The sequence below is a fragment of the Pseudopipra pipra genome, chromosome 2 (genome assembly GCF_036250125.1).
Source record: "Pseudopipra pipra isolate bDixPip1 chromosome 2, bDixPip1.hap1, whole genome shotgun sequence".
Classification (NCBI taxonomy): domain Eukaryota; kingdom Metazoa; phylum Chordata; class Aves; order Passeriformes; family Pipridae; genus Pseudopipra; species Pseudopipra pipra.
The window spans coordinates 31,429,002-31,454,579 of record NC_087550.1 but is presented as its reverse complement, the minus strand read 5'-3'; the positions used below and the strand labels follow the sequence as shown (position 1 = coordinate 31,454,579).

The window sequence follows — 25,578 nt, the reverse complement described above, 5'->3', positions numbered from 1 at the left end:
ACATGTATTGTCCTGGTTGGGGGCTAATAGCTAAGTTATGATGTGTGCTGGCTGATGTCATCCTTGAGGTTGACGTTTGATGCTGCGGTCCGAAAGGAGGGATGGGGCCGTGGCACAGCACGGGTTCAGGAGCCAAGGTAGGGTGCAGGTAGAATGCTTTATTGAAGCGTGCACACGATTTTTTATCAGCTCAGGAGGGGAAAGGGCCAGAACATGGGGCAGAGCATGAGACAGACAAGTGGGGGGACAAACCAGGATAGGGACACAGGCAAAAGGGGGAGGAGCGCAGGAGGAACCTGGGAAGGAAAGGGCGAATGGGGGCTGTCTCCTCTCTGCAGCTTCTCCGGCCAATCAGCAGGGAAGCAGGGAAGTGAACAAGCCTGGATGTGCCTGGGAGATAGGAATTCTGGGGAAACATACAATGTGTATATACATAATAACTGTAAAGTCTAAATCATATAGTCCTTTCAATCTCTGTACGTATTTTTCCACTTCTAAAATCGTTCCCATTCTGAGTCTTGGTCCTCGACACTTTGATATCTTTAGCTAGTTAACTTTAGTGTTCTGTCTCTTCCAGGATAATGGCTATGTGCATATTCATACTCCCATAATTACATCCAATGACTGTGAAGGTGCTGGGGAACTCTTTCAAATTGAGGTAAGTTGGGTTGCATAAAGTTTGTGGTTTTTTTTGGTTTTTTGTTTGGTTTTTTTTGGTTGCAAATCAATTCTTGAGTTATTGAAGGTTAGAGGTAATGTTTATCTTTACAAATCCTTTCCTTTCATGTACTTCTGTGATTATTTTTTTAATATAGCAATCCTTAGCTTCAACTGATAATTTAGACAGAGTTAAACAGATGCTTTTTTTATTTCATTGCTGTTTTGTGCCTTAATCAGTACCTTTTCTACTGATGAGGTTTTTCTATCCCTGGTGCTGTGAAAAAGTTTACAAAGAACAACACAGGGAGGTGGGACAAATTAGTAAACAGAATCATGTGCTCATAAGAGCCCAAGAAATGGAATGGGTCACTCAGGACAGACATACTACAGTCAAATACTTCTTAGCTTTGGAACAAAGAATATAATCCACCATGAGATAATCCTTAAAAAAAAGTCAGCAATACCTAAAACTCCTTTTCACCTGTGTATATACAGGTTCCTCCCTACAAGCTACTCCTGTTCCATGTCAGAATTCTCTCTCAGTGTTGTCAAGCTGCCCCATCCACCAAAGTATTTGCAATCTATCATTATATGAAGCATGCCACATTATGGATCAGAAACTGATGAAACTGAAACACAGCCATAACCACTAAGATCTTCCCCACAGATTTCTCATGATTCCTAACCCCCCACATCCATGAATCATAAGGAATTCCATCTGCCTTTTATACTTCTATATTTGAAATTCACTCAGTCTCAAACAATGGCATCCATTGCCACTTGTGCTTATTGGCTCCAACTTTGCTGGTGAATCATCTGTAAGCAAAAGAAAAATTGTTGAGGTAGCAGTTGCTTGCTGTGGGATCCTGTCTTCCACTCTCTGCACAGCCTCATGACAAAAAGCTTCTGTCTACTGGTTCTTCAGGATCTTAAGGTCTAACCTGTGCTACTGGTGATTCCCTTCCAGACCGGTACATGTGGCTCAGCTTTTTGCTTGCTGGGACAATAGAGCTGATTAGCTAAACTAAATTGTTCCTCTTTAATTGAGATCCCTTGATGCTACCAAAGGTTCATTCCAGGCTGTTGCATGCAAATTGAGATGTGAAAACAAGTGACACTTGATGATGAAAACATTATGCAGTTTGCAGCTGTACCGTGTATTATGTCTTTGGTACAAATTGTATCCACTTGAAAGCTGTAGAGGATGCAGGACTACAGTGTAGGTGGCTGGTAGTAACAGAAGCCCTGATGCAAATGTTGAATGAGGTGCTAAATTGTAAGTCTGAAACTTGTATAAACTCGATCTTATCTAAATGCATGGTTCAAGGCAAATATTTTGCTCTCTCTCCAGTGGTATTGCTGAGGTGCAAATAATACTTGCAGTAATGTAGCTACAGCTGTACTTGAAAGGTGTGGAACAAGTGCCAAGTCAGATCCCATTAAATGGCTTGTGCCACAAAGGAAGAGCTTCAGAAACCCACTTGCTGCTGGGAAGAGGGAAATTCTCCCTGATTTCCTGTTTCTTCTTTGGGTACCGCTTCATTGTCTGTCCTGATTTAGGACTCAGTTTTGTTTCTGCCCAGCCCTGTGCAGAATTGGTCTTGGCTAGTGGAGATCCAAGACCACCTCCTGTCCTGCTGGGACTACTTCACTCCACTGGAGCAGTGACACTGTTTTTTGACAGAGAAAACATGGGGAAGATTAAGATTGGACCATACATGTGAGGCTGTCAGACACAAAGAAAGGGTTGACAGAAGGGTGTCAGACATAATAATAAGGGTGTGGTATTTGCAGCAAAGCCCAGAATCTTTATATGCTTTTAACCAACTGTCTGCTGTATTTGGTCACTTTTTAAACTAGCCTTTAATTCACTGCTTGCACAGGCAAAGGGAGAAATTAAATTCCTGTTCCTCATATTTGAGCAGAAAATAAAAATGATGGTGATGGGAATCAACCTGCAAATTAGATTCTTCAATTCAAAAAATATTTAAATCCCGTTCCTTAAGTTTTAAGGCCTATCTTCTAGTTGTGACCAGAACATAAATTGGTGTCCTTTTGCTCCTGAATCTGTAGTAGTTACAATACACCTGCTCGGGGTTGGGTTTTTTTCTGCCTTTTGAGGTTGTTTTTTTTTTAGCTCCTTGGGGCAGTGTATAAAACTGATGATTTGATCAGTTTAGCTGACCTGCTGCAGGTGGAATAAGTTGAAAACTTTAGTTGAGTAGCCTTTAGGACCCAAGTAGAGACTTCTTTTATACCTGCTGTGAACCATTGCATTCGAATAGCTGTCTTCTCTGATTGGCACAATCTTAGTCCTCTGACTAATGTCTGATGGTTGCTCAGGCCTGTGCATTCTTTGGAAATGAAGGAAAGTGAAGAGAGTAGGAATGTGTTTTTACATGTGACTTGAAGAGATGGGGAAAAATGTATCTTGAGCTAGAAAGAAAAGGCTTTTTGAAATATGGTCTTTGATTTCTGGACCTCTTAATCCTGTAGGATTTGTGTTTGTTTATATGTTCAGCTTCCTCATTATCTTTGTTTGGTTTTGGGTATGCTGATCAGTCTGTAGCTTTGGCTGGGAGGTTCTCATACTAAGACTTGGGAGGGGGATGGAATCCATTCCCTCTCTACTTGGCAAATCAGTTCAACTAAATATTTTTAAAATGAAGTACCATAATGGTGAAAAGAGGACAGTAAGCAGAGGACATTTTAGAAAAACAAATATATCCCAAGATGATAACAACTGCAGAGAAATCTTCTGCAGCTGAGAGTTTCTACACATGAAAAATGTGTTTGAGGAGAAACTGTTAGGAGTGTGAAAACAGCTAGGCAGACCCTAACCCACATGGAGAACATCAGCAGCACCAGCTTGTGGATTTCTGCACTGTTGACAATGTCTGCCTTTGGTGAAAGCCTGTAGGGGAGGAAGCATCTTGTTTGTTCTGCCTTCTTTAAAGTAAGTTTATTGAAAATGCTAGGAGAGCTTTGAATATTGAAAGCTGGGTTTTAGTATAATCCAAAGCAGGACAAGGTAATTCTTGAAGTAGGGAAAACACAGATCAGTAGGGTGAGACAGCCCTTATTTTATTTTAATTTAATCTGAGAATAATTTCTCTGTACCAGCAGTTTCAGCACCTCAGCACAGATTCTTTTCTTGCTTTTATCCTTTTTTTTTTTCCTTCCAAAGTCTGAAATTCTTAGCAGCTTTGTATGTTGCAAGAAACTTTACCTAGTCCCCTTCTGGGGCTGTGTCTGGGGAAATCTGCCTTTCTTTTGTCCTTGTGACCCAGCTGCATGTCTTTTCCCTCCCACTCTGTCTACAGTGTTTAAGGCTTTCTGGATCTCTTGCTCTCTCCTTTCCACTTTGCTCATTGGAAAATTTTCTTTGTATGGCCATCCTCAGCTGCTGGGGAGAAGTTGGAGGCTTCTCTATGCTCTGTAAGAGTCTGTCTGGCCCAGGACACTCCAGCTGGTATGATGAGGGTCTTGACAGCCACTTTCCCTGTTGCCCAGCTTCAGCCTTTTAAGAGAACCAGCATGCGGTGCTTTACAAAGCACAAGAGCTGTGTTGGCATTCACGGCTCTTTAAAGTAGATCTCACATGTGGGTTTTGTTGCCTGTGGCCTTATTCCTTCCTGGGGACCTTGCTCTACGTGTAAGGAGTGCTTCACTCTACCTTTTGGCTTCAGCAGAGGTAATATATGCTCTGTATGAGGCTTGTCTCTTCCCGCGCATACCTGATTGCACCTGGTTAAGTCTGAACTGGATGATTGCACCTTGACTGAACCCGGAGTCTGGATCAGGCCATTTTGTTATCTGAAAGGATACTTAACTGTAAACCTGAAGCACCATCCAGGTATAGTTCTTTAAAATGCATCTGGAGATTGTATGATGTTTAGCTTTGAGGTTTTTTTTTTTCACAGGAGCGAGTGTCAAAGTTTCTAGATTCCTGAAGGTTCAAGGTCATGGCTGTGCCCACTGTGGCACTGGAAATGTTTGCCTGCTGCTGAAGATGCAGAAACTTATTCCTACCATCCCATTGGTACTACTAAAAGATAGCCTGGTCAGCACCAAAGAAGGCTGGCATCTGCTGGGGAGAATCACAGTTAAATGCAACACTACTGGTGTCTGTGAGGTGTTTTCCCTTTTAGAAATGTGTCACAGTCTGTGAGACAGCCAGTCCCTGGGAGACTGGGGCTTCAGAGACTGTGCTCAGCAGGGATCAGGGTAACCTGGAACTGAGCTGAGGGGGGGCTTGCTTTTTCATTTTCTAGCTTTCCCGTTTTTTGCTCGTTTCTATCTGGTTAACTCTCTGCTTGTAATTCCAGAGGGAATTCTGTCTCAGGCTGGTTCTGTCTCAGCAAAACTAGCTGCTATTGCTCAGTGCAAGTCCAGCTGATCAGCATTAGGACTAGAATTGTAAGGAGGACTTCTTGGAAGTTAGGAATTGTCTAAGGGTTAGAGGTTGTCTAAAAAGGGAAATCCAATCATGTTTATAATGGAGTGTCACAGAGGGCAAATCTGGATTAAAGATGTGGTGCTGTAAAGCTTCAGCAGCGTGGTGGTGTAGGCCTGGACTAGAGCTACAGCAGTGATTTCTCTGAGCTTTTAGAGTCTTCTCTTTATGCATTTGATCCCTTTATGCATTTGACTTGCACAGAGTGAAAGACAGAATCAAACCGTTTGTACTCTCCTGAAGCTAATTGCCTCAAGTAGAAGTTAATACAAGACTGACATCAAAGGGAATAATTTTAAATTATATCATTAGACATTTGAGGAGATGGAGAACAAAACAGGTACTAAATCCAGTTGTTCTTGTATTTAGAATGAGAATAAAAAGCCTTTGAAGTTGACGTCAAATACTAATATGCTTGTAGTGCATTTATTCTGAGACACCAAGGTGTTTCATACAAGAATTCCCCCTCCCTCTTTCCCCATTGTAATTTGGGTAGTTTTTGACTAGGGAATGGAGAGATCTTAAAAGCATACCCATAATTCCCCTCCTAATCTGTTATCAAGTCAGTATTTTGGGGTTAGGAAGAGGGAGAAGAGTCCATCTAGTTGAAATAAAGGCACCACAAAAGTTGTTTTATTTTGCTAGTAATGGACATGAAAGCCAGTGTTAGCAGTGAAGGCATAGTGTCACCTACTATTTATTATTTGTCTTGTTCCAGTGGCTGTGGTTGTATATAATAAAGAAGCCATCTTGATCTAAAAGGCTGAGCATGAATCTGAGGCACTTGCACTTGAAAACATTGGCCTGTGCTTGAATGTGTAAAGTGGAGGAACCACCTCCAGTGAATTAGTTGATATTTGTACACGTGAAACATACAACTGCTAATTATGGAGTATCCCCTTGCTGAAGAAGTCCCTTCTGAACAAAAAGAGAGGCATTTAATTTTTCCTGGATAGCAAGTGGATTGACTTTTGCAGCTCACAACACTGAGTATTGAGTATTGTGTCTCAAAAGGAGGGAGAGAAAGTGGGCAGCTCTGGAGAGGCGAGGTGATCGAATGGTGATGGGGGAGTAAAATTTTATCTAAATATTGCTGTATTCACTCTTCACCTTCTGTCAGGAGCCATCCAGGTGCTGCTCACAATGCAGACATGCATCGTGGGATCTCTCAGTGGCCTCTAAAACTGGCTGCAGGTTTTCAGAAGTCCAGTTGACCTGTAGACTGTTTCATTCCTTCTCCTGTCACTTACTGTGTGCCTATTTTCTCTGTGTCTCTCTGAGATTACATCTGATTTGGAGAATGAAAAATGACACAGAGTCGTTATAAATAAACCAAGCCCCAGCTTCTGGAGACAGTTGTATCCAGATTGTGGATTTGGGAGGAAGCATTGAGATTTCATGGCTGCTTTCTTCTGTTCTTTGCATGCTTCCAGTCTCTCGGTGTTTAGAAGTTGCATCCTACAGTATTAGGTAGGATTTTTCACTGATGAAACAAGGCATATAGCTGAACTAAGCTTGCAGTAAGAGAAACTGGAGTGGTACATGACTGTTCTCTTTAGTCTTCTGACCGTGGTTCTGGGGCTGCAGTATGCGGATGTTTGTATGTTTATTAATATCCTTATTGTTTTTGAGCAAATACTCTGGGTTTATTTGATGAAAACAATAGGGGCCTGCTTCTGCATCCTTGGGGTTGGTGTTTGGTTTTTTTTAGAACTGCAAAAGCCTCTGAAACAAAGGAAGCAGTCCTGGGGTTACAACCACAGATTGTCATATCTTCATTGATCTCTGTGGAACAAGGCAAGCTCGCTCATTTCTTTAGTGTGATGCTGTGAAGAGATAAAACTGCCTTGTGATCTGAGGTCTTTGGCAGTCACTGTTTTATCTTTGCAATGAGCAGCAGAGCTTTTTGAGAACAAAAGCAACACCTTCCAACTCATTGAGAAAAATGACAGGTTGTAGAATATCAAAGGCTGGCAAACAAGTCTGAGCCCAAGCACCTCCCTGTGACAGAGCAAGGTGGGGAGTGGGGTGGCTGGAGGCAGTGACATACTTAGCTGAGCTAGCATAACTCCTAGGAACTACACTTTAAAAAGTGGGTATTTCAAACTTATTTCAGAAGAAAGTCTTTGTTTGGAAGTAAATGTAGATCAGCCAAACCCCAGATTAGCTTTGAAGTTCCGTTCTGTTTTTGTCCTGAACCTTTGGCTACTCCAAAGCGTAGGGATGACATTGAAATATAGATGTTGAAACAAAATCTCATTTATCTTCATATTTCTTTGAAAGTCACAGAATTGTGACCTCTAGAGATCATCTAATCCATCTCACTGTGCTCAAACAGGGTCAGCTGGAGCAAGATGCCTAGGACACTGTGCTACTGAGTTTTTTATATCTCCCCAGATGGAGACTTCACAGCCTCTCCGGGCAACCTGTTCTAGTGCTTGATCACCCTCAATAAATAAAAAAGGTTATTCTTGATTTCAGATTAATTTTTGTGTGTCTTTTTTAAAATCTGTGCCCATTGCCTCTTGTCCTCTCAGTGAGGACAGCTGAGACGAGTCTGGTACATTCCCTTCTGTAAGTATTTATACAAATATATAAATTGAGCCTTCTCTTCTCCATGCTGGACAGTCCCAGCTTTCTCAGCCTCTCCTAATATGAAAGATGCTCCAGTCCATTAATCATTTTTGTGTCCTTTGCTGGACATATCACTCCAGTATGTCCATGTCTTGTACAGGGGAAACAAAGGCTTTACCCAGTGATCTCACTAAGTCACCAATGCTGTGCAGAGGGGAGGGAACCCCTCCTTGACCTGCTGGCAGTGTTAACACAGCCCTGAAGCTGTGACTTTCCTTGCCATGAGACCTCCTTGCTGTCTTATGCCAGGGAAATGGTGAAGCACAGCCCTTTTGTGCAAGTGACATGTAAATTGCTCGACACTGAGATCTTCTAATTTTAATTTTGTGTCTGTAAATTAAAGAACAAAATACTTTTACTTAAATGGGACTCTTTTTTTGGGGAGTTTTTCATAATGAAACACTAAACTTGCTAAATTTTCCATTATCTGTAGATTTTTATGCTTTAAATATCTGATGACCTGAAAAAATATTCAAAAGCTACAATGAAACAGTTTATTTTTCAGCGCCTCTATAATGTGTAAGCTATGATGTTTCCAACTCTGTATTGTTTTAGTTCTGATTTTTTTTTGAAGACTGAATAACAAGTCCTAAGAGGATATTGCATTCCATTTTTTTTTATTAGTGTTTGTCTTTTTCCAATGGAAACAAATTCATTTGCCCATGAAAAGAAAGTAACACTGATTTTAAAAGTTTTTGCTAAAAGTCAGTGTGACTGACACAGAAAACACTTCTTCGCTTTTTCATCAGGCTTGTAATTGAATTTTGAAGGCAATGCTCTATGAAGCTTCAAACTCCAAATGATATTCTTCCCTTCCTCCTCCCTGTTAACCTTGGTAGGAAAGTGAAAATCAATGCTTTGAAAAAAAAGGGAAAATAAGCTGGGAGCTGAGCTTTTCATTTGAACACTAATAGTTTGACTTCTTGCTCATTTTTTGGCTTACAGGCATCAAGTGAGGTAAGAGAATCTGCGGAAAAGACCCATTTCTTCAATGTGCCTGCCTTCCTGACGGTTTCTGGCCAGCTCCATTTGGAAGTGATGGCAGGGTGAGCAAAATGACAAGTTTTTGTCTTGATCTCTGGGATTTTCCCAGTTGGTGGTTTTGCCCTGTTGCTATCCATTAGATATCTGTCATGTATGTGCCAGAAATGAATTGAGTGACAGTGGCTGAATGATGGTGTGAGAGGCCAGCCCAGGCAGGGGAAAATTAAATGGCTTTTTAATTCTGAGCTATGAACCATTTTTAAATACTAGGAGTCTCTTTCTGCTTGCCATGCTTTGGGAACATTGGATGGAGATGTAATCTTCATGGGAATGAGTGTAGGATTATTGCTAGTCACTGCTAGACACCTTAAGGGTCTTTTTGTTATTGCTTATGTCTGGCATGTCTCAGCAAGAAAATCTTTTTCATTTTAGCTATAACATCCTTTTCTGTTTTCTCCTGTTTTCCCCCCCCCCAAGCTTCCTATTTATATCTTCTTCAGTCTTTCTGTTGTGTTTCTTCCTTCTATTGTCATTTCTTTTGTGTCATGGTTTTCACTCTTGATACTTTATCATAAAATAAAATGAGAACAGTTTGGCTTGGAAGGGACCTTTAAAGATCGTCTGTTCCAAGCCCCCTGCAATGAGCGGGGTTGTCTTCAACTTGATCAGGTTGCTCAAAGCTCCATCCAACCTGCCCTTGAATGTTTCCAGACATGGCATGTACCTCCTCTCTGGGTAACCTGTTCCAGTGCTTCACCACCTTCATCGTAAAAAAACTCATTCCTTAAATCTAATTTTTTTTCATTCTAGCTACTAAAGTGATCACAGTAAAATAACTAATACTGACTTTGATTAATAAATTACCCTTAAGCTTTTAATGTTTCACTAAGATTGTTAAGGGTGAAAGTGTCAGTCTGTCAGAGAGACAGTTCCCTTTGATTAAGAGGGTTGGTCTTCCTCTACACTGCATTTTCCCAATAAATTAACTACATGAGTACATTGAACAGTGGGAGTGAAATCAGCACAGTCCCTTATATGAAGGCACATTTTTCTGAGCACTTGCAGTGCGGGTTCTCCTCAGACATGATACTTCAGCCAAATCACTGCTTACCAGCTGAGTGGCTGATAAAGCCTATCAGAGATCAGATCTCAGTCAGGTAGCACTGCAGTTGTTTGCCACGTGCCAAGGGGGTTCCTCATGCACTTATAGTTACTTCAGAATCACTTTTGAAGTGATTTGTTACTGTCCAGTGGAAATCTGAAGGTGGGAGGGATAAAATCCTAGCTTTAGAAAATGTGACCTTGAGAGATCTGCCTTTTCACATGGATGTTCTGTATTTCTAATAGTCTTAGTATTTGCTGTTCTTGCCTCGTATCCAGTGTTGAGAACTAATGGGGTTTATTATCTAGTCACTGTTGCACAGTTTAATTGGCTGCTGGTAAATAGCTGAAGTGAAATTGCTCAAAGGGCAAGTTTTGCTTATAAATCAAAACGTATGAACTTCTTCAGAAAGCTCTTCTCTACTCAGCTTGTTCTTTCTGAGAGACGCTGTCTCTTCTCAGACCACCTCAGTGTCTGTGATATGCTGAATACTCAACCTAAAGGTTCTCAAAGGACAGGATTTTTCCTGTGGTCTGTCTGCTGTGACAAAAGCACGGGTCACTTGGCAGCCAACGACTTATGTGTCATCTCAGACATTAGCTGGGGAAAGTTAATAATGAAGAGATTTATTTAACTGTAAGGGGGGGTGGAGTTTTTGTGTCCCTGGAAGAAGATGGGATGATGTGCATTTGTATCTGTTAGACTTAATTGACTGTCCTGCGCTGTGACCTATATTGAAAGATGTAATTCCACAAATCAAATAAGTCCAAAGAAAGAATATAGATTCTAATGATTAACTTGAAATACAATCTCGCTCTCTGTTCCCTTTAAATAGTACACAGCCTGCTCTGGGATGGAGCAGAAAGCTGAACTGGGCAGATGAAAGACCTGTGTGGTAAATATTTTTTCCACTGCTATCACTCAGATGCACCTTGTTCTCTAAGGATGGATAAATAAAAAATCAATGCTCTTCAGTATGCAGTACTTCATGTTCCTATTTTACAGTAGTGTGTTGTTCTTATGGGCATTTTAAATGGGTCCAGGGCCATCTAAATTTAGATAAGCTATCTTTATTCATAATGGGACATCACTGTTGTGGGAACCTGCTCCTTTTATTTTAGTTTTTATTTAAGTACACTGAGTGTTTGAGGCCTGCAGCTCAAGTGATATTAAATCCCTTCAGTCTTCAAAAATAGATGAAGCTCTTCTAGATGCAAAAGCACCATAGTGAATACATCATTAACTCTCTAGATGCTGTGAGACCCTCTAGAGCACAGAATTCTAGAATGGTTTGGGTTGGAAGGGACCTTAAAGATCATCCAGTTCCAACTCCTCTGCCATGGGCAGGGATACTTTCACTAGTTCAGGTTTCTCAAAGCCCCATCCAATCTGGCCTTGAACACTTCCAGGGATGGGGAATCAACAACTTTTCTGGGCAACCTGTTACAGTGCCTCACCACCCTCACAGTAAAGAATTTCTTCCCAATATCTAATTTAAACCTACCCTCTTTCAGTTTAAAGCCATTCCTCCTTGTTCCATCACTTCATGCTCTTGTCAAAAGTCCCTCTCCAGCTATCTTTTAGCCCCTTTAGGTACTGGAAGGGGCTCTGAGTTCTCCCCAGAACCTTTTCTTCTCAGGCTGAAGAACCCCAACTCTCTCAGCCTGTGTCCATTGCAGAGGTGCTCCAGCCCTCTGAGAATCTTTGTGGCTTACTTTGGACTCACTGCAACAGATCTATGTCCTCTTATGTTGGGGGGGCCCAGAAGTGGATGCAGGTGAGGTCTCACGAGGGCAGAGTAGAGGGGCGAGATGCTGTGAAACCCTCAGGATGCTGTGAAGGTTTTATCTCTGGTTGGGTTTTACTCTGTGAATGGGACTCCTATGTGGTTAAAGAATGTAAATGCATGATAGTAACCAGAGCTGCTTGGCAAATGAAGGTGTGATGATGCTTTCATAGTAGTAAAATGTGGGAGTCTTCTCCCCCAAAACAGAAATATTCTGATCTTCCCAATAAACAAAGCAGGCAAAACAGTAAAGATTTATCTGTTTTGGATTTGATTCCTTGAAATTCACCCTTTGCTTTAGCCAGGTTAAATTCGTCATGCCCAGAGAAGGATCTATTCTTCAAAAATTCCTTTTGTCTTAAATAAAATGTTGACTTGTTGCAGTCTTAAGGCTCTCAAGATCACCTGGTCCCTGAGGATTTGTGGGAGGAGACCAAGATGAAAATGCTGGGGAGAGCCTTCCCCATCCAGTCTTGACCCAAATCCTTTTGTGACTTTTTGGAGGACATTGGGAGCACAGAGACAGATCTTGCAGAAGTCTGTTAGAAATCAGAGGTGGAGCGGGTATGAGAGGCAACTAGGAATTTGTCCATGGGGGCTGTATGTAGTAGGGAACAGAAGGTCAAGTAGGCAGTCATGTCTCTTCGAGGTTAGCTTTTCGATTTACAGAGCTCATGAGCAACCTCCAAGCTGCGGTTGGAAAAGACTGGGAAGGGGAGATATGGAAAAGACTGACCAAAGGTGTCTGGAATCACATTTTCCATGTCCTTGCAGACTACAGGGTGAGTGCCCATGCCTGCATGTTGTCCAGGGCTCAGGGCTCCATTTCATGGTGGGGCTTTTTGGGGTGTTATTCCTGATCACAGGAGAGAACACCGAGCCATTTATAGTTTGTGAGGGATTTTTTTTTTTTGAGGAAAGTGGGGAGAGAGATGTTCCTGCATTTATTGACTGTCTGCTGTGCTTGTTATTGAAGGCAAGGTCAGAGAAGTTCATCTTGTCTTTCAGTGTGACACGAACGGCCTAGTTGGCACAACTTCTCATTTCATTGTGCTTCATCTTTGCGGTGACGGCATCTAGGTTGTCTGCTCAGGGTGTCTGAATCATTGTCAGCTGCTGTAAATCTATGGGCTTTTTAAGGTCTCCAGAAAAGTCTTTATTCAGTGATACAGCCCTCCGCTTTAGTCTCCTCAGTCGCGAATGAGTCAGTAACCAATGTGTGTGGTAAAAGTCTGTAGGATTGTGTGTGTCCTGATATCTGGTTTTAAATGTCATTGGTTTGCTGTGAAGTCTGTGTGGTATTTCTTTGCCCCCCCCCGATCCTCCAGTGAGGATAAAGGCCCTTTGGGGGACCTGAACTGGACTGGAGGGTCTGTGACAGCTGAAGATGACTCAGAGGCATACTGGAGACAGCCAAAGCCAATTGTTGTCAAGAAGTACAGCTCACTGGCTGTAGTTATCTTTTTGTTCTTGTTTTGTTTCTCCTTTCACCCATCTGCACTTCCCACAAGCTGTACCTGCTCCTCTCCTTTCAGCCCCTCTTGCTTATGCTGTTTACATCAGTGTTTTTTCCTTGTGCAACTTTTCATCCCAGGCACTGTCTGTTCTGCCTTTTGCATCATGAGCTTAAATAAAATTTCTTTTCCTAGAAGCTCTGGAAACTATCCTCTCCTTAAATTGCAGAATAAGTTATCTCCACGTTCCTTGCCCTCCCTAGCTCTGTTTCTTTTCCCTTTTAAGGCCTTCACTAGGTTTCTGCTCTCTTGTTCATCTCACGTTCTCTTGAAGTTCCCTGCAAATGGGAGGGGCAACCTAATAGCAGCCTGTTAGGACCTGCAAGGAGATTATCAAGAAGACAAGCCCACTCTTTGCAATGATGAACAACAGGAGGATGAGAGACAATGGGGATAAACTGAAATGAGAAGTTCTGAGTGGATATAGGTGGGAAAAAAAATCATGAAGAAAGCTGTCAAGCATTGGAAAAGATTGCTGAGAGAAACTCTGTACTGTTCATCAGAGACACAGCTAGATGGAGCTTTGAGCAGCTTGGTCTGGCCTTCTTGCTGACCCTGCTTTGAACAGCAGACTGGACCAATGACCTCCTGAGTTATTTTCTCCTTCTAAGTTTTTTCTTGGCTTCATTCTCATTTTCATCTCCACCTATCTCGTGCATAAGACCACCTTGATGATTTCTCTCTCTAGTTCAGTTTCAGTTCAACATCCCCAGGAGCTGTATTTTTCTACTAACATAAAATCTCAGCCTTTCATGCTGATTTCTTCCTGTTAATGCCTAGCTATCAAACTTGGTTTAGTTGCGACATAATTAATCCCCCTCTCCTCAAGCAAATTCCCTTGATTTCTAAATCATCATGTATTTTGCTGCTGTTCTGCCAAATCCACATATTCTCTGCAGTCCTGCAACTGGTTTTGCTGGTTGCAGAGAGGCTTTAAAAAAAAATCACAATCACTCAGGCCATTTTCGCTGGGTCTCCTTGAGTTTGTGGAGAGCTGAACTCGGTGAATTTTCTTTTGATTGCAAAAGGTACGTAAGTCCCACTGATTTCACTTGTAATACGTCAGTACTTTAGTGCATTTCAAAGCATGGAGGAGATGGAGAATGAAAGAGAGAGTGCTGGCATTTTCGGTTGGTGTTCAAGAAAACACTGCAAAGCTCAAAAGAGATGGGTTTGAGGCTGCCTTCCATAAAAGAGGCTTCATTTTCAGCAGTCTGGCAAACACAGTTTTAAAATTTGATTCCAAAATGACTTGCTAATGATGAAACAGATTGCATTGTCTTTAAGCAAATATTTGCTCTACATTGTACAATTTTAAACACTTCTGAATGCAGCTGCAGGAATGATGTCCAGTTGTATAACATTTCTGTTGCTAAGAAGCAACAAAAATAAGTGTAATTATTTATCTTGGATGTCTGAAAAAAATCTCTGACATTTCTTGCACAACATTTGTTTGAGTCTGACTCATAATGCAGACTCTTATAATTAGCGCACTAACTTCCATTAATTAGGCTGACACTTAATTGGATCTATAAAAAGCAACTGTGACATGTCTGGTTTTAATCAATTACCGCGTGCTTCAGTCTGGTTCATGACTGCTGCAGTGATTGTTAATGACTTCGTATTACTGGGAGGCCAAATACATGAACTTTGTAGGTACAACAGTGAGTCTAGGGTTGCTTGGCTGGTTGGAGCTTTATAGTCTGCATGGATATGCTGTTGGTCCTTTTTTCCCCTCCACTTTTTTTTGGAGGGGAAGCAGGTAATTGACTTGCAAGAAGCACGGTGAGCATGTGCTGACAGTAGCTGCAGGTCAGCCATGTGCTGGGATCCACATGTGGAGGGGCTGAATACAATCCCAGCAGTCTTGGACTATGTGTTCTTCGTTTTATCTGCTGGCTGTAAAAATGAAATGCAGGTAGCAACAGAAGAACAGGTTGTATACTCGTCTGGTGAAAGATGTCATCAGCTAAGATTTTTGGTCCTCCTTTTACAAGGAAGCTAAGCAAAAGCATCATATTTCTGTCTTGAATCCAGTGCACAGTCCCTTTTCCTTCTCTGAATATCTTGTCATCCCTGTTCCAAGCAGTAGTAGGTACTGTAGGATCTGTGTCAGAAGAGCCCAGCATCCACGTTTGTGTAGGGCCTTGCAGCTCAGCTTCATCCATGTGCCCAGACACCACCACGAGAGCTGCAAGGGCTTAAGAAGCTGTGGCTTTGTGAGTCACAGTAGGGCTGTTATAACCCTCTGCCCGCATGTTCTCGTGCTGTAGTAGCCACATTCATGGTTACTTCTGCAAACTGGTTTTACTTTGTAACTGAGGCAAGCAAGAAGCTTCGGGTGGCCTCTCACTGGAGCTCAGCTGACCATCAGTGGCTCCTGGCTCTGTAGCAAACTTGATAGCTTACAAGAGCATGAACGTGCCTTGTGTCCAGGCTGCAGCTCCTGCTTCTCAGGGAGCCTCTATGCCCTGAGAAGTGGCTTTAGGATGAGATGTGAAATTAGACAACTTCATCCCTATTTGCTCCCACAGCTTTCCTTAAAATAGATGCACAAATCTATTAGTGCGTGCCCTAAAATTCTCCAATTTGCTGTCGTCGTGCTGCGGTAGAATAAGGCTAGATTTATTTAATACAGATTTAAGAAATTTTTTTGTGCAGTTGCTTACTTTGTTTAGTTACTGTAGAATTGTAGGCCTTGGAGATTTTAAATAGTTACACCCAAACTTTGGAATGTGACCTAAACTGTGACTCCTTTTGTACAGTAATGCACCCACCAATGCATTTTCTTGTTGTGATTCTTTTTTGCAGAGTTCATAAAATCCATGTTCATCTGAAAAACAAAAATTAAAGAAAATATCTTCTTCATGGGTGTTAAAAAGCAGTTTTCAGAGAGCATGGGGGTTTTCCACTTTGAAAGGAAAAAGATTTAACCCAATTGTTTCCCCCCCTGCCATGTTGGTAATGTATTTTTATGGCTTAGAGTAGGAGTCACAGGGATGATTAAGTTTTGAAAAAGTCTTTTCTCTCTGTTTTATTTAAATCTTTGAAACATTTTATGTAACTCTTTGTAGAATATCTCTGTTAGCTGGAGCATAGGAAATGGTTATTTGAATAAATGTTCAACTACTTTGGTGGCTTTCATCAACCCAGCTTGAGTTTTCATTGCTAATCAGTCATTTTATTGACTTTAATTAGAAATAATAATATCAACACTAGGACAAAACAAGACTCTACTGAGAATAAAGTAAAACAGTGTTGCATAAGAGGGTGGAGGACCCAGGCTGATGTGGTCTTTGAGCCTGGAGCAGACAACTTGTATGTCTCTGAGTAACACTTATGTCCTTTGTCTTGATTTTCCCCTATTCTCCTGCCATCTGTAGGCTAACAATCCAGTGCCTAGCTCTGCTCTGGGGTTTAATAAACAAAATTCTGGGTGCTTTGCCAGATAATTAGGGTATATGGGTCATGTTGTTGTTAATTACTCAAGTGTGCCTGGATCATTTTCAAGCAGAGGTGGATTACCTAGGGAGGATTTTTGTCCCATCTTCTGTATTTTGCTACTGGAACTAGTGCAGAGGCTATGGCAAGGGGAGAGGTGGTCCTGGAGTGTGGCAGAAGAGTGCTGTGCACATGCAGCCTCTCAGGCATTGTGGGTCCCTGCCCTTTGGAGATTGCAGCGAGGGAAACTGCTGCATTGCTTCAGTCTGACTGGTTGGGGGGGAAGTTGGCACTTCCCAGTCTCTGTCTGGGAACTTAGACAGCTTAATTTTTTTAATTTATGTATCTATTTTTGGATGCTTACAAAAGGAAGTACAGTCCCATCTTGTCGCAGCATGAGTTGAAACCTTAGCACTCAGCACACCAGCTCTGCTGCCCAGGCCTAATTCTCACATACTGCTACAAAAGGCCTTGTCAAAATGCAGCTTTTCTCACCTGCATTTCCCCAGACAGCAGACAGAAATGGCATGTCCTATGAGGAGTTTTTAAAACTTCTTTTTCAGTCCCTTTCAGTACCTTTTCAGCAGAAACAAATTCACTTTCATTGGGCAGAATCCAAACCACCAAACAATAGAAAAGGAAGTATTATTTTTCCATTGAGGTTAAAAAACAGGTATTTCTGTCCAACTCTGATGGTTTGGGGTTTATTTTAACACAGTCTACTCAGCTCTAGGTAGATATTGTGTACAATATTCTGCCTCTTCTCCAAACTGCTGGGCACCTGTACCTCTCTAGCATCATTAGGAGCTCTGGGTTTCCAGCTCCTCCAAAAACTAGACCCTGGAGACATTGGATTGGTGTGTTTGAATGGCTGTCTGTGTGTGTGTGTGTGGTTTTTTACAGTGTGCCAGAACATCTTTCAACATATAAATTTCAGCATCCCTGAACAATCCCAGTCATGCTTGGGTCAAGTACTGCAGCCAACTAGTGTCTCCTGGCAGCTGAGCAAAGTCATCTGCTTATTTCAGCAGAGGAGGCAGGTCCTCCATGCTCAGAATTAATATGGTCATGCTGGAACAGAGTGGAATTAAATCAGATGGCTCACTTTATTAACTTCTTCCCTTCCTAAGGGAAAGGACAGTGGGTTGACAAAGCTAAACTCCTTGGCTTTAGGGTCACCTTGCTGTTCTTTCCTCCTCCGCTGACATCATCTGTTGTTTTGTCCTTGGGTTAGAATTATTTCTAGATTTTCTTGCAACCTGGATTTTAGCATGTGTATGGCCGGGAGAGGTTGGTGGATCATGGTGTAGGGGAATATACAAGGGTCACATGCTGTGTTCATTTAGCATGGCCAGAGATGGGATTTTGCACAAGTCACTGTTCAGCTTAACTCTTCACTGCAGACCTTGTCAGAGTAATCACTATTATTTGTGTATATGCAGACACCCGTAGTATTTTGGGGTAACAGCAAGGGCACCACTCTCACCCCAAGTGAATTGTTCCCCCCTGCCATGTTGGTAATGTATTTTTATGGCTTACTCTAGGAGTCACTGTGATGATTAAGTTTTGAAAAACATCTTTGCTCCCTGTGTGTACTGGTGTGGTTTAGTGCTTAGCCCTGAGTCACAGCAACCAGCTTCTGCCTCCAACTGTGTCACTGCTGTGGTGTTGTGACCTCGGCATGAGCTGTAAGCTGACTGTGCAGGGATTGCATCTTCTTGATTAATTGCCTTGTTCAGAGTTATATCCCCTTGGTTCGACAGCACAAATAAGTCTTTATTACCTCGGTAGCAGTGTGGAGTCCTGGCTCAGAAAAGGAGCACAATCCATTCCTGGCTTGGGAACCGTCGACACAATTAATTCTATTTGCATTGCAGCATAAAAATTGCCAGTAAGGCAGAGACTGTGAGGCCTACAAACATTGCAGGAGTTTAATTAAAAGAACGATTTGAAGCAGCTTTGGGCACGGATACTTATTACTTCTCTATTGGTTTCTATCACTGCCTCTATAATGAATTGTCAACGAACTCAAATGAAATGAGCTTTCATTGTGCGTGGCAGAAAGCTCCCAAAGGGAGAGAGGTGGCTACTTCAGAAAACTGTTTCAGTAGCATGTGAAATAAAGGTGGAAAGGGGAAGTTTCTCCCTTCCTGGGTGTCCATAGGGTGGAGAACACAAGAGCAGTCTATACAAAAATGAGCCTCCACCGAGTGACTGTCCGTGTGAAGGACGGCTGTGCTCCAACAGTGCTGCCAGGTGCTGCTTCAGTGTCCAAAGGCACTCCTGTGAGCCTGTAGCTGGAAAGTGGCTGAGCCCTTTGCTGGGCTGGGATGAGCAAGCTCAGGGTTTTGCAGGACGGGCCCTGGCTTTTGCCACATTTCAGTGTGTTAGAGGGAGTGCCATGGGTATTCTCTTGGCCTCCACATTAAGCTCTCACATTTTCCCAGAGAACTGGACAGAGCGCAATACAGTTACAGAAAGGGAGCAATTAATTAAGCGGCTCTATGCCTTCTTCTGGTGTCAACCCCGGCAGCGCCTCTGAGCTGCATCAATGCACTTGAGCTTGCTGTCCAGAGCTCTGATCTGGGTAAAGCTGACTGCAAAGGGACTCTTTTCAAAGCTTCTCTTGTATTCTTTGGTAGCACATACAAGGACAGTGTTACTGCTCTGCTGTAATGGCTAAGAGAAAAGGCTCAACAGATTATTAGGCTTTTTTTTCTTTTCCTGCGTGCTTTTGTTGGAGATGAGGAATTAGCACTACTGATTTTTTTTTTTAAAGACTCTTTGGTGCCCACAACCCTAACTGACCTAGGCACTTTTGGAGACCTAGGCAGAATTTTTAAGTTATTTTTAAATGCTGGAAGTCTTGCAGAGGTCTAGGAATGTTAAATGATTAATTATTTGCATCGTAGAGCATAGGACTGAGGCTCCATTGTGCTAGGTGCTGAATGCACACAGAACAAAATTACTGGTTTTGCCCTCAGTACCATGAAATTGGAGTGGAGTCAGCTCCCATCCCTCTTTTCTAACATATTTATACATTCTCAGTGTGATACCGCAGTGTATCAAATCACAGATATGTTTTTTATAGCAGATGAAGTACAAATAAAGGCTGGATTTGTGTAGCGGGCATTTGCGTAGTATCTTGAATGGCAGAGCACAGTAAACAGCATAAAAATGCCTGGATGGAAATAATTGTTCACGCATGGAGTTGATAACAGGGACTATATATTTTTAGCTGTGTTCCTCTGTTATGTCCAGGCCTCTGGTCAGTGCTACATTGTTGTTACCAGATGACTTGCATTTACTGCGCTCCTTTGATCGTTTTGCCAGCATGTCATCTGGCTGGTTTCCCTTTGCCAGGGTCCCAGGATTGTGGTGAAGTTCTCACAGTTACTTGTATCTGTCTTTTTCCTTTACAATTAGCCTGGGAAATGAATGATTCCTCCCCTTCCTGCACGTTTGTTTATTGGGGGGGGGGGGGGGGGGGCTGAGTTTTGTTTTTTCCCTTCTTCCAAGGGGCAGGCAGGCAAACTCAGCCCCACACCACTGATGTGAGGTTCTACAGGCTATCACAAAGCCCTTACTCTTACTGTTGTTGAGCACTCTGGAATAGTCCATAGAGTTGCAGTGCTAATGGTTCATTTTGTAAACATAGGTGGTTCTCAGTTTACAGGTTAGAGAAAATCCATTCCAACAGGGTGCCTAGAGCTGAGAAAAGACAGAAGTTGGTTCCTGTGGGAACAGGGACAATTGTTCTGCACTTCCCCTCCCCAAAAGCTCTGTCTCAGGCATAGAGAGGCTTTATTCTTGCAGTACAAAACTGATCTGTGACTGTGAAGTATTTGACCATAGTTGACATCTTGGAGCAATGTGAGGGGTAATTTTTATTTTTGATTGCTTTTAGGTATCATGCAGTTGGCAACCCCCTTGGAAAATAAGTAAGTAGTCATCATGCTTGGGCTGCTGTTCAGTAGGAAATAAGTACAGTTCAAAGTACTCTTAGTAGCCTGCATTGCTGGAGACTGTCATCTGTCATGGTAACCTACAGTGACCGAATGTCAGTGCCTGTGCCTGGACAGCCGCAGAGAAGAGTGTCTCTTGCTGAAGCCAGACTGTTGCTCTGTGGGACAGGATCTCCTGCTAGCCAGCTAGTGTCACACTTTAGTTTTAAGTGTTACTTGGAGGACTTCATATCAGTGAGAGATTAGAAACCTGCACATCAAACTGAGCAGACCTGAATGGGTACTTCAGCAATTGCAGGCATTTCAAAATATTTTTGTCTTGTGTCTGATCCTGGCTCAACCACAAACTGAACTTGTGACTAAATTCATGTATTTAGGGAAAATTCTGTCTTTAACTGAAGAGCCTAAAATTGAAATATTTTAGCAAAAGCCTGAAATGTCGGGACAGATAGAACAAGAACCTGCATCTCCTGTTTTCCACGGCAGGCCAGACTCCACAACCCGCCAAGCAAAAGTTTTTGACCAGTTCTGCCTTAAACACAAAACAATTTTGACAGCATGACTCATTCTTTCATATTTGTTGTTTGTACTGCTATAGCAGTTGAGACTCTTAAGCTTTGGATCCAAGACCTTGTTGTGCCAGGTGCAGTAGGAGCAGGGGAAAAAAACAAACCAAAATGGCCTTGTTGAGGAAGAACATGTGTTTCTGTATAACCCAAGACAACAGGTGGCTACAGATGAGGGATCACAAGGAACGTATGATATAATACTGACTTGTGCATTGAGTAACAGTCTTGGTACATCAATTATCTAAACATTGATGAGGTTTTATAGGCGCTATAGCAAAGGGCAGTTTGAAAGAGGATGATCGAGAGACAGCAGAAGTTTCACAGTAACATCGTAGCAAGCAAGAAAGGCAGCAGAGTGAAGAAGCATGTTGAAAATGATGCTTGAGGAAAGATGTTTGCTGCAAAATCTGGTTAAAGTCATAGATGCTGTGGTCATGTATGAGAGAGTGCAGGTACAGGGGCAAAGTAGAGACAGAAAGTGTGTTTTTTGGAGGGGGGAAAGCAGAGCCATGGGGAAGAGAAACCTACAGGCAGGCTGCATATTGAGTCTTGACCTGAAACTTTCTTCTGGTGTGTTTACTACTAGCAACTCAAGGAAAAAGAAAGTGCTCTTTCTTTGGATCATAACCTTTAACCAACATGTGACATGAGGAAACAGATGAGTGAAGCAGAATGTGTGTGTTCCTTTATTTGCAGCGCAGATGTCTCCATAAGGGGCAAAGGAAAAATGCTGCTTTTTGTAGTGTTGTTTATTTAAACTTCAGTTTAACAAAATTAGCCTGTTCAGAAACTTCAGTGAACATCCTCTTTAAATTGAAAGCTTGCAGAGCAAGATGCAAGTCAAATGCCAACCCCAGCTATTAGCACGCATCCTTTCATGAGCGTCAAACTGTGCTTAATCTCTACTGCTTGGGTTCTTTTTCTCTTACATGCTGCCTACAGCTGAAAATAACATCAAGTTAAAGATGTACTAAAGATAGCAGCTGCCCAGTTCATGGTTTTTCTGAAGCAGCTCACTCTCTTCCCCAATCATGGTTTGCTTCCCATGCAGCAAGGGGGGGAAACACTGCTGTCATGGCATCTGCTTGGGAAGCTCTTGCTAGCTTGAGGATGTCCAGGAGCCCAAGTGTTCATAGCCCGTGGTGTAAAAGGTATTGCTTGTAGTGCAGCTTCCCACATAAAACTAAAACTTTTAAGGGTGTGTTGGTGTTGGATAGGAAGGTTTCTTACAAGGGAAGTAGAAACACAGCATGACATGACTGCAGAACAAGAGAAGATGTGTTTAAATAGACTCTCCAGAAGGTGGCTGGAGAATTGCATTGGTTGCTCTAGCACCAAGCGATATCCCACATGTGTTCTCTGCAGTAGGGACCCTTTAGCTGAGCCATTTTTAGGTGTGTGGACAATGCCCAGTTGATTATCTCGAAGGCTCTTTCAGCAATAAACTTCGGTCTTGCCACTAGAGGGGGACTGCAAGCCATACACCGTGCATCCATCCTGCTGGGCTTCACCAGCCACCCCTTCGTGTTTGCACCAGCCCAGCAACTCCAGCTGCAGGGTCCTTTCTGCTCTGTTGTGCTCTGGGGTCTCACAGCACCCGTGAAGGTCAGACATTGCAGCCAAAGAAACAAGAAAGGATGCGATCAAGGAGAGCCTGACTGCTGTGATGACTGGGTGCTTCTCCAGTTATCTGGCTCCGCAGAATGTTGTTTTTTCTTCCCTCACAGTTGCATAAAGTGTCCTGAGCACAACTTGTGTACAGTGAAAGCTGAATACTGTGTGTGCAACCTCCCTGAGTCATGAAGAGGTGTGAATAAGTCCTCTCCATGTCTGGATAAAAGAACATAACAGTGGCATATTCAGCAGTGCCATTAAACGGGTCAAAGATGAAATAGAAACATCATTGTTTCTAGATCCTGAGATAAAAGTGAGGGCTTTAGGTGTAACAGACTCACTTGTGTGCTGAACCTGACCTACCTGTTTATTGTCACCTTGCAGCGCTTTTACCCACGTGTTCACCTTTGGTCCGACATTCCGAGCGGAAAACTCACAGAGTCGCCGGCACCTGGCAGAGTTCTACATGGTAGAGGCTGAGCTATCCTTCACTGAAAGCCTGCAGGACATCATGCAGGTGGGCACTCCAAATGTCTGTGCAGGACCAGTACCAGAGCTTCTTCCTCCTCCTTGAGATGTGCTCCCTACCCTCAACTGAGGTCACAGCTCCTCTCACCCTGTGTGAACCAAGTAGAGGCTGCACAGGGGTTTCCCAAGGATTGGGACTTGCTCAGCAGAGATGAGGCCACAGAGGGGATTTGGAAGGGAAGATACAGGTGCACACAGCCCTCGTCTGAAGCTGCACAGTTGCTGTATTGCCAGGAAGTGTATAAATGTGCTTGACTGGGCTAATGAAAGTGGCACTCTCCCTTTCAAAACCTTCAGCACCTCTCCAGTGAACGAACAGTATTTGTACAGTGTGTCCCTTGATGTGGTCTGTAAAGACCTCCCTGAAATCTGCATTGAAATCTGAAGTAGAAACAACAGTTTTTGGCATACACTGTTCACTGTGGCTTTAGCAGAAGACTGGAGGAAATCCTTAGTCAGTTGACTTTTGATTTTTCGGGATTGACCTCTCGGTTGCAGTTTAACCACATGATGGATGCTAATGCATTTTACTAGTCTCAATGTAAGCCAGCTTATGTCCAGTAGGACTTATGAGTAAACATCCTCACAAACTCTGGTTTATCAGGTAAGCTCCCTGGAAAGCTATTGGAGAAACAGCCTTATAAAGAAAAATACCTGAGACACTGGCTACAGATTTATAAAATAACATCCAGGTGGTCATTTCTTCAGCCTGGATCGTACACATCGCTGAGTGACTATGGCCAGACAGCAGAGCTGACATGCTCTGTGTGCTGCTTCTACGTCAGGGATGTCTGGATGGCACTGGACTGTGTGGACTGACCACTGGGAATCTGTGCTCCATCATTAGTAGCATCCTGCTCTTTCTTTGCTCTCTCCTTTTCTCCAGAACAACTTTGTGTATTATTAGAACATAGCATATGTATATGTTCTCACCTTACTTCCTGAGTCCTGTTTCTCTAGGCAATCAGGAGCTAATTGAAATCTTCACTGCTTTTATCTAGCATAATAAGCAGGGTCTTCTGTTAAGTGGTGTTTGAGCTCTTGAACACAGCATCAACATATCCTGTGCAAGAACTGTAATTGCTTGTCTTTTGAAGTATAGACAACCAGTTCAGACAGTTCAGAGAATTAGGGCTGAGAATTGTTCTGGAATGTGTAGGGCTTTTATTTGTAGGGAAAGGAGGAACTTCCCCCCTTGTCTTGGCTTTTGTTGTTGCTAAGTATCTTGTGAAGTCTCATCTTGTGCTCTCTTCACATCTTCCCTCTGTCTTAAAGTCTTTGACAAGCTTCTCTCCCTATAACAGAAAGTCTCCTAGCAGCCTTCATTTTTCATTCCTCATAGTGAGTCTACATTGCAACAGCCTTAATTTTGGGGTGTTCTTATTTGCAGAAGTGGAGTTCCCATTTTGTTTATTTTTAAATCATTGGGCAATCACTCTTTAAAAAAACAGAAAAACACCAACAAAAAAACCTGCCAGCTGCTCTAAAGCCGAAGTCAAGTTTCTTTCCTGGTGCAACTGACCTAAATTCAATGTTCTCTCATGTATCTGCCCATTGGGCAGTTTGTCTGTTGTCATCTGCAAGTTCTTTGTTCGGTGCAAAACGCCCAGTTGAAAGCCTCAGGGGCTCTTGGCCATGGTTACCATCTGAACTTTGTCCTCACATAAAGAGCTGAATTGTTTAAGATTTATTTTTGAAATTGATATTCAACATTTGGACTAAGTACCTCTAATAGTAACTAGTATGCTGGGAATGCTCAGCTTCTTCAGGGACATGTTGAAGTATTTGCTTGTACACCATTAAAGAGTCTTGCTATAAAGATGTAGATGTTTACCATTCACTGATGAGGCCTTGAGGTCTTTCAGCCAAAGCTCCAAAAAAAACATAGCTTTCCTTATGAAATAAAAGGAAAAAAGAAATTTAATAACCAAGTTAAATGTATTTAGGAACAAAGGGCCTGAAATCTTAGAGCACTGGCCTTTTTTCCCCACTGTAATTGCACAGAGCAGTGCTCAGTTATTCCTAAATTAGTAGCACAGTTCTTGCAAAGTCTCTTATGTGTTAATCATGCAATATAAATTTCTGTTCTCTGCCAAAATGTGTTTTAGTGCTACAGAGAAGCTTCAACTCTCACAATACTGGTTTCATAATACTTTCTGTGGAAAGTCCCATGTGCTTAGTGCAGTACTTTATGCTGCGTGGCTGGATAATAGTATTTCTGCTTTATTCTACAGGGTACCTAAGGGTTCCTATGTAAGGGTATCTAAGGAAAGACCTCTGTAGCCTCTTTCCACAAGTGAAGTGAAGAAGTTGGGTCAGGTTGCT

The 25,578-nt window shown here is 42.4% G+C and overlaps 1 protein-coding gene across 2 annotated transcripts in view; it reads left to right on the top strand.

Annotated features, from left to right (window-relative positions):
* Positions 1-25,578, top strand: part of NARS2 (asparaginyl-tRNA synthetase 2, mitochondrial) — a 52,515-nt gene that overhangs the window by 8,541 nt on the left and 18,396 nt on the right. For both annotated transcript variants that reach the window (XM_064644882.1, XM_064644883.1), the window contains exons 5-7: positions 578-658; positions 8,696-8,796; positions 23,110-23,242. In XM_064644882.1, the coding sequence (XP_064500952.1) occupies positions 578-658; positions 8,696-8,796; positions 23,110-23,242 (315 nt within the window). The remainder of the gene's footprint in view (positions 1-577; positions 659-8,695; positions 8,797-23,109; positions 23,243-25,578) is intronic.